The 9,936-nt window shown below is 35.8% G+C and overlaps 1 protein-coding gene across 1 annotated transcript; it reads left to right on the plus strand.

Moving 5' to 3' along the window:
• The first annotated feature begins 6,204 nt into the window (after positions 1-6,204).
• On the plus strand, positions 6,205-8,820 carry LOC140007718 (glycine-rich RNA-binding protein 4, mitochondrial-like). Its single transcript, XM_072050818.1, has 4 exons — positions 6,205-6,479; positions 6,598-6,666; positions 8,260-8,366; positions 8,519-8,820. The coding sequence occupies exons 1-4, from the start codon at positions 6,317-6,319 to the stop codon at positions 8,651-8,653; spliced, it is 474 nt and encodes a 157-aa protein (XP_071906919.1). The 5' UTR covers positions 6,205-6,316; the 3' UTR covers positions 8,654-8,820.
• Positions 8,821-9,936: the final 1,116 nt, after the last annotated feature.

Below are 9,936 nucleotides of genomic sequence, written 5' to 3' on the forward strand. Positions count from 1 at the left end.
ATAATTATTTCAAATTACATTTCAAATAATACTATATCCAAACATTTGTAATAATTATGTTAGTCAGTGGCAACTTGGTTTGGTTGTTTATCAACCTAATTCACCATTTTTTAGGTTGCTTTGGACCTTACAATATTTGTGATAATTATGTTAATCGGTGACAACTATAGATTGATGAAATGGTGTTATTAGTATTATTTTTAGGTAAAATTAGTGAAGCCAAGACCTGTATTAAGGAGGATAAATTTTGTGTTAGGATCTTGACTGTAGGATTTTAAGGGAAAATTAGTTTGGATTGGGAGTTTAGAGTTGGCGGAGGAAGAAGAAAAAGAGGGAAGAGAAAGAGAGAGAATGGGATGAATTCTATTATTTCTCAGCTAACTTTCTCACCAATCATTTCTATACAAATAGGATGAATAACCGACTCTAACTAAGCTCAACTAATTATGTTATTTGTGTTAAAATGATGTCACACTACTTATATCCAATACAATGATTTACTGAGTAATTTATTCTAAATGACATCATTGCATATTTCACTTCTGCATCCTGACATTGCCTTTCGCATTTAAGAGTCTTGTCCTCAAGACTGAAATTGAGGAAACTAAGCTTGTATGAAATCTCTATCCTTCCACAATGATTCTTCCTCATCCAGCTAACTCCACTTGATCAATTATTGATTTACTAGTTGTCCATTTTGCATGAGTACCTGCCTTTTAATATGGATTTTGGCTGTAAAGGGCACTAGTCCCCATCATCAAACTCAGGTAAGGAAGCTGAATTTGGTTGTAATGGTCCAATCTTCTTTTTGAGCAACGACACATGAAAGACCGGATGAATCTTGGTGACCTGCTGGTAATTTTAAACGATAGGCTACTATCCGATCTTCGCTTCGATCTGAAAGGGACCATAGAACCTGGCAGAGAGTTTGAGACATTTCCTGATAGCAACTGTTTGCTATTTGCAGGGTTGTAGTTTTAGGAACACTCAGTCGCCCACTTCAAATGTTCTCTCTGTGCGTCGTTGATCAACAAAAAATTTCATTCAATTATGTGCTTTTGTCAAATGGCCTCTAATGGTATTGGAGATCCTTAGCCTCTCCTAAAGCAATTGAGCTACTGCTGGGATGATAGTGTCAAAATGAGGGCCAGGCAAGGGAGTAGGTTTATAACCATATAGGGCCTCAAAAGGCTTCAATTGTAAGCTAGAGTGATCAGAGGAGTTAGACCACCACTCTGCTAATGCTAACCATTTGCTCCAGTGATGTGGAAATCCCCTAGTCATGCATCTTAAGTATGACTCAACACATTGATTAAGCCGTTAACTCTGCCCATCTGATTGAGGGTGATAAGCAGAGCTATAACTCAACTCAGTTCCTGCCAACTTGAATAGCTCCTGCCAAAAGGTGCTGGTGAAGATTCTATCTTTATCAGTTATTATGGACTTAGGAAACCCATGTAGTCTAAAGATATGATCCAAAAAGAGTTGAGCCACCTGTTTGGCAGTGAAAGGATGAGCTAGGGCCAGGAAATTACCAACCTTAGTTAATTTATCAATCACCACCATTATAGTGTCATGGCCTTGTGAGTTTGGCAGAGCTTCTATGAAGTCCATAGTTAAATGAGTCCATGCCAGACGAGGTACAGGCAATGGTTGTAACAAACTAGGATATTGGACATGCTTAGCTTTAAACCTTTGGCAAGTATCACAGGCTTGAACAAATTGTATGACATTCTATTTCATAGTATGCCAATAAAATAGAATTTTTAGCCTTTGCCAACATCCTCTCTATCTTGAGTGTCCTCCAATAGCAGATGGGTGGAGTGCTTGAATTAGTTTTGCTCTTAAGCCATTGGTTGAACCCATATAGAGTTTACCTTTGTACTTAAGCAATCCATTATTCCATTCATATTGTGGTTGTGATGTAGGATCCAACACCAATTGAGAGATAATGTCTTGGCATTGAGTGTCTGAATCCAACACTATAATTTTGCAATATAAAGATGAACTTGGTTAATTTTTCTTATTTTTTGACGTATTTATTTCATCTTTCTTTTATACTACAAAATCCATTCTTGAACAAATATTGAATTAGGGTTTACACTTTGTAAAAATTAAGTTAAAGTGGGTTTATAAAAGACATCGTGCATATAAAAGAGAGAGAGAAAGATTAAAGAAATCTAACCTGTCATCCCAATTTTGAGTTGATCAGTGGAGGAACTTGGTTGCAAATCCAAAATACAATAGAAAGAGAAGGAAGAGGCAGAAAAAGAAGTGAATAGCCTATTTTTTATTTAGTAATAGGTAATGGTTACATGTTATAACAGGTTGCCAATTTTCATTAATGAGGTGGCGCAACATGGTGAGCCGTCAGTGTAAAATAGGTTTACACTGACGGTCTAGGAAAGATTCACTCTAAAATAAAACCCACATGCTTGGTATAGTCGTATAGATGCTTATTTTTCTAAGGAGCGATTTAAAAAGTGTCCATATGAACATACACTTTTTATAAAGATTGGAAATAGAGGTAAATTGCTTATTGTTTGCTTATATGTTGATGATCTTATTTTTACTGAAAATGATAGTGTCATGTTTGAGAAATTCAAGAAATCTATGATAGTTGAATTTGATATGTCTGATCTTGGAAAGATGCATTATTTTTTGGGCATTGCATTGGTGCAATCTGCTGCTGAAATTTTTGTCTCTAAAGGAAAATATGTGCAAGAAATTCTGAATAGATTTCAAATAAAGAATTGTAATTCTGTTAGTATGCCAGTTAAAGTGGGTTGAAAACTCATCCAAGAACCTAAAAGAAAGAGGGTTGATAGCACCCATTACAAACAAATTATGGGAAACCTGATGTATTTGACAGCCACTAGATCTGATATTATGCATGCTATAAGTCTTATTAATAGATACATGGAAAGTTCAAAGGAAATACATCTTCTAACTACCAAGAGAATTCTTCGATGCTTGTAGGGAACCATTGAATATAGGTTATTTTACAAGAATGGTGAAAAATCAGATTTATTTGGTTTTACTGACAGTGACATGCAGGCGATTCTGATAATAGAAAGAGTACATCTGGTTATGTATTCATGATGGGTTCAACAGCTATTTCATGGTATTCAAAGAAACAACCAATTGTTACTTTATCAACAACTGAATCAGAGTACGTAACTGCAATGGTTTGTGCCTGTCAAGCAATTTGGCTAAGGAATATTTTTGAAGAGTTACATTTTCAGCAAGAAGAAGTTACTACAATTTACTGTAACAATAGTTCTGCCGTCAAACTCTCTAAAAATCCAATTTCACATGGAAGAACCAAACACATAAACGTGAGGTTTCACTTTCTAAGTGAGCTCACAAGGATGGAATAATTGATTTTCTCTACTATAAAAATGAAGATCAGATTGCTGACATAATGACCAAACCATTGAAGTTATCCACATTTCAAAAACTAAGAAAGTTGTTTGGGGTCTGTGCAATTGACAAGTCCTATTAAACTGAATGTTTTTCAAACATTCAGTTTAAGAGAGAGATTGTTAGAAATATTTACTATTGTTCCACTAGCTGAATTGTCAGAGAGTATATTCCGGTAAACTTTTTCTTGATGAATCCCAGATTGACGAAGTTGAACAAATGTACATGGCGAATCCTCTATCCGCTAGTCTCTTAGCTAGTTCTAGGGTGGGCCATATATGGCAGTAAGCCAACCATGGAAACATGAGGATCTTGAGCTGAGAAATAACTGCTTCTGTACCCATGAATCCTCTGTTAATTTTCTGCAACTTGTTTTGGTCTTTCGGGGAAGAAGGGGGGTGGGGGTGGGGGTGGGGAAAGGGAAGGAAAGGAAAATGGGCTACCTTGATTTCTTTTTCTGGCTGAATAGGCAAACATTGTAGGATGGATGAGTTGCGTAGTTAAATTGGTACATTGGTTTCTTTCATAATTGGCGGTAATCTATAAACAAATCCCATTTCGTGTCGAGCCTAAACTCCAGAGTGAAATCAAAAAAAAAAAAAAAAGTGAGTCACGTAGGTACTATAGTAACATGTTGGAAATGGGCATCGTAGGTACTATAGTCCATAGTAATATGTCATGTCAAACAAATGTGAATCATGTATACTAATAATATAAATAAGTAAACATTGATTGTTTAACACTTCAACTTTTGTGTTTGGTGAATACATCTAGTTTTCTAATTTTTAATTTAGTTAATTTAGTCTCTAAATTCTTTTCTAATATTTACTCTTTTAGCCAAAATCTAGGCAAAATTAATTTTTTTTTTTTTGTTTGCTAGACTAGAGGTTATATTGGAAACCAACAGTTGCCATATTTCTCAATTTAAATTAAACATTCTCATCAAGAGTAGCTAATAAAAGGGATTGGGGCAAAGCTTCGGATACCAGGCGGGCAACCAAACAAAAGAAAAAAAGGGATTGGGGCACAACAGATAGTCCAAAACAAAATCACGACATAGATTCATTTTGCAATATATCAACAGTGGATTTAAAAAGAATCACATCTACATAGAACAATTAAAATTGTCTGATTTTTTCTTTAACCTTATACACAATCGAACTAGAGTGCAGATCTTAATTATTGATAGAAGTTCTAGAACACAACTAATCCAGGTGTGTAGGTTTGTATAAATCAACAATAGTAATATGCACACACTCTCATTTGGATTTGCATGAGACTAAAGAAAAAGTTACATTTGTGTATTAATATTTATGATTTTTCCTCTGCAATTGATATTCCGCAAATATATGTAAAGTATGATGACATAGTAAATTTAAATGGTCCATATGCTCTTCAAAGCATTGCCGCTTGTGGTGTATCAGTTGGCTAGGTGGTCAAAGGATGCTTCATATTCGCATGAATTTACTTAATAAATCAAATCATATGCTACTTTGTGATATTAACCAATTAGAAGCCAATTTTTGTGTTTTCATGATAACGAATGAAATCAGTTAATCGAGTATTCAGTTCGTTTGTGCTTTTTTTTTTTTTTTTTTGTCGACACAGGGATGTCCGGGTCAATCCTTGCGGGACCCGACTAATCCCCTGCGACCCGAATTCGGCGCCCTAACCCGGCCCGAACACGTTAAGTTCGTTTGTGCTAACTGGCTTCTATTTTAAACATGACGATGCGCCCATACCACCTCAATTTTTTTCATACTGGTCGGCTGGGTATTGGCTCGCAATACCTTTACCATAGTTATGGTACAAACTAGCGTACCTCAAATTAGAAATTACGAACATTTTGGTAGTCATGAAAAGGAAATTTAAACGATATCATGGAAGATAGGGTTCTGATTAGGAGTGTATTCGAATCGAGTTGAGTTTGAACTTAATCTCAACACAATTCTATATCACTTGAGTTCGGAAGAAGACTCTGTATTTCTAAGTCTAAACTCAACTTACTTATAAGTTGCAAAAATTTAAACTCGACTCATTGGGTTCATAAAAACTCGAGCCTTATCGAGCTCTATAAATCAATCCACGCTCAAATCATAACCAAATATCAATTTCCAGGTTCCATTAACAAAATTGCTACAAATTTTAATAGTACCAAGTCTTTACTCTTACAAGAAAACCCATATTCAACCAGATATAGACAATAGACAATCACCTGCAGCTTCTTAAACTTTAAATCACCAAAAAAAAATTTAAAGAAACAAACACAACAATAATTGCTAGAAAGGAAATATTTATTGTGGAACTCTAGTTCTTGATTTCCCAATCTTTGTTTTGAGCACAACTTGAGACTCTCCAATTTAGTTTGAACTCCGAGAGGCGATTCGTGAGCGAGAGGTGATCGAGAGAGAGAAAAATTCAGAAAAAAAGATATGATTACTTTAACGCGAAACAATAAGAGGAAATATCCACAAACTTAGTTAGGCTGTCCTAAATTGTCGTTATTTCTAATCTCTAAATCAACATATTAAAAAATATTTTTTTAAAAAAATATTTTAACGTTTAATGTATACTAAATACTTGAAAAATGAATCGAATTTGTGACAAATTTTGCAATGATTAATCAGACGGCAAAATTTGATTAATCTGTTATGAAAATTTAAATATTAACTACCACAAGCAATGAAATATGTTAGGTACGGTATTGACCTGCGAAAATAATACTGGAATGTGATGGAGAAAAGTTGGGGAATGGTCTACTCCATTTATATACCCAGACCAAAATATGAAAATTAAGACATGACAACTTGAAGCCCGCGTGTAGCTGCTAGAAAGATATCAAAAAAATTGCCTCCTCAGTCCTCAAAATCACCGGTTCAACTTCTGTCAGCAAATGATGGGCAAACTAGCGGACTTGGCCCGAAGAGCGGTCTCTTCCGTCGCCCACAGCCACCCCCAGACTTCAGCTTCAACCTCAATTTCGAGTTCGTGCTTCCGCTATTACTCCTCAGTAACAACAACCTCTCCTCCCCCTAACAACAAGCTGTTTGTTGGTGGTATCGAATTACTCCTACTAGACATTGTTTCTGCAGTATTTGAACGTTAACTTATCAATTGATTTTGATTTGTAATTCACTTCTTTTTTTTTTTTCCTTTTTGGATTTTATTCGCCAGGTCTTTCGTTGTCAGTTGATGAGAAGTCGCTTTTGGACGCCTTTTCTTCGTACGGGGAGGTTACGGAAGGTAATATTGCTATGGAGTGAATATGTTCGATGAAATGTCTCAATAACAATTTTAATAAGTTGCTAGCTGTTAGTAACTAAAGACAAAAAAGAATCATCAATAAAGAAATTTCAGGGTGAGTTTTGTGAAAAAGGGGAGAACAGAGGATATAACCAACACAAGATGTACTTTGGCATGCAAGGATCAGTGATGTTTACTAGGTTTTAATGGTGCAGCAGGTGTAGTATCGAGTGTGTTGTTTAGGAAAGCATTACAAGCTGTACTGAATCATGTTATTTCCGAAACATTAACAGTTAAGTAGTATACACAGATTTGTGGATCAAATTAGTACCATCTGATCAACTAGAGACTTATTTGCTACTTTTTTTTTTCAAGAGAAAAAAAATATTATGTACAATGAGCAATAATCAGAGTGCGCTACTTAAACAAGAAGGCAAGAAAAGTTCCCAATGCCTCTATTGTAATCAGATATTCTTTGTTGCCATGATAATGGCTTCAATTGCGCACAACAGTGTAAACGGCTAATTCATGACTATTGAAAATTTCATTGGACGTTTAAATGCTGGTATTTATTAGTCTGAAGTATGTTGAAAGGAAAACAATGCATGTCATATTGTAGCAGAAGGAGGAGCAAATCTGGTAACAGATTTTGTTAATCGTTAGATGTTGTCTGCTTAATATGGATTGACATTAGACTATTAGCTTCACCTATGAGTCAAGTATCAACAACGACCTTCATTTGACTTTCTTGTTTACTTCTGGTTGGAGTAATGCAGTAACTTATTTACTTTATGTCTTTGTTAATGTGAAAATGAAGAGAACTGTGGAAAAAGAGCATGAAAAGGTTTCTGCTGAGCATGGTGAGGGGAATTATGTTCTTAGTTGATAATGTCATTGTAGTTTACCTTGGAATTTAGTGCCAAGCATTGATCTCATCAGTTCATGCTACCCTAATATTTTTTAACCTAATTATTGTGCAGTTTCCATCAGACACCAGACAATTCTGCATCTGTGAAGAACCATATTTAGTTCCATTTTGTGCAGTGTGCATGCCTTTCTCCCCAAAAACTGAAAAATCATTTGAACAAAATGATGGCAGGTGCTATTGCACTGGGATTGTGCATACTGTACTCTGGGTATCTCTTGTTCGACTAAGAACAATGCAGTCATAATCTGTTGTTTGCAACAATTGCAGCTAAGTGAATAGCAAATTAGAAAACTCTATGTACGGTCATATATCTGTGTTGTGATACGGTCTCTCTAATTGGTTAAAATGTAAAACACTATAACAGCTGTATGTGACTCTGTCCATGAGGACAGAAAGTTCATAGCATGCAATTCCACCCTCATAGTTTACAATCCTTGGTGCTGTTTAAATTGCAAATTGGAGTTGTTTGAAACTTCTACTTTGTAAGTATCATATTTCTTGTATTGGTAGTCATCGCTTGAAACACCAAATTGAAGTTACTTAATGATGGAAATGCTAATTTGGTTAGCCGGATGACTTTCTATGGTTATCTGTCAGTGAAGCAAGTTCATTGACTTTGTATCATATTTAACCATATTTCTGAGATATTTATCTGTCCATGTTAGTGAGGATTCTGTACGATAAAGAGACTGGTAGATCCAGAGGTTTTGGTTTCGTCCATTTCTCAAAAGAAGATGAGGCCACATGTGCAAGGGATGCAATGGATGGAAAGGTGAGTAGGGAAATGCATCATTTTACTTGTGTATGAAGTCACAAATAGAATATGGTAAATGAGAGGTCCCAAGTTCGAGCTCTCCTGCTTACACTATTAAAAAAAAAAAAAGGTAGAATATCTCGTGTTAACTGGGGTGGTTTTGTTCACAGGCATTTTTTGGTCGGCCATTGAGGATAACATTTGCTCTTGACAAGGTTCGTGGTGCACCTGTAGTGGTCCCTAGAGTTAGAAACAGTGAAAATGCTCCCGTTCCAGAAAGGCTTAATTTGTTCAAGAGTGTGTAATTTGGAATGGTGTGAGTATGACATTGTAATAGCTGCAGAGTATCAGAAATTTTGAAGGTAGGGTTCAAAATCTCTTGTTTGTTGAGCACACTAGTCAAGCTAGAGTTTTCTCAGGCTATCTGATTCTTGTATTGTCCTACGGCAATATTTATGCTTCCTCCAGCAAATTGCATGTGGCAGAGTTAAAATTGCTTGCTACCCAGATCAAACACATTTGAGAAAGTTGCAAATGCATCCAAACTTGGTTTTACTACACAAAAACAAGGATTCTATGTGCATCATGAAATTTCAGGTTTGAATAGTAGATTTCCTACCACTAACATCAAATATTTGAAAAACTCAATGGATTATCTAAGAAAGAAATCGATTTAACTAAAACTCAATCCTTGTTCTTGAAAACATCTAAATAAGTTAAAACTGTTGGTTACCCAAACCAAACTTCCTTGAGAAGATTAGTTGAGGGGATGAAATAAGGACCTTCCTATTAGCATTTCCCATGTGCCTCTTGAATTTGTTTAACTGAACTTGCAATGTGGTTGGGACAACGGAACACCTAAATCAGTAAATTGTTTCAACAGTTGAAATATTCCCGGACAGGAAGGGGATCTCCTCCAGAAAGTGGCAGCTTTCTGTAGGTGAGGAAAAAATTCCTCACACTCTGAAGGCTGTGCACTTAACAATGTCCAAGGAAGCCAATTTCAACTTCAAAGGCTTGGTTAAGAAGTTTCTGGAACCTCAAGATTGGCCGGTTTGCAATTGGTGGCAGTACGTACCAAGGTAAGCCAAAATCCACAAAAAGTCGATTTTCGAATTGTCAAAGAGAATCGAAAGTCAATCTACTACAAAGTTCGAATCTTGGATCTAATAATTGGAGAATGGGAAAGTCGGAAAGACGTGGAGACGGGAGACGGGAGGGAGGAAAAAAATATCCAATATTAGACATTACCAAAAAAAAATGTCTAACCTGGTTAACAAGTCAGTACCTTCCTTAAGCATCTACAGTTGTAAATTCGGCAATCATCATGGAAAGAACTAGGAATAATTCCTTAAAATGTGTAAAGGATCAACTTTTGCCATTTTTTTCCCTAATCACTCGTAACATATTCCCAATTGTTCGATACCTTTTTGAAATGTTTGTTTTGGGCCACAAATGTAGTCAGCTGAATTGAATTTTGACTCTTCTACGTAAAATTTGTTCTAGTTCTTGCCTTTTGTTCTGACAATATCAACACCCAATAGCATCCAAAAGTCAGGCTTCGACGAATTAAAACGGTTCTCACAGC

The sequence above is a fragment of the Coffea arabica genome, chromosome 5c (genome assembly GCF_036785885.1).
Source record: "Coffea arabica cultivar ET-39 chromosome 5c, Coffea Arabica ET-39 HiFi, whole genome shotgun sequence".
Classification (NCBI taxonomy): domain Eukaryota; kingdom Viridiplantae; phylum Streptophyta; class Magnoliopsida; order Gentianales; family Rubiaceae; genus Coffea; species Coffea arabica.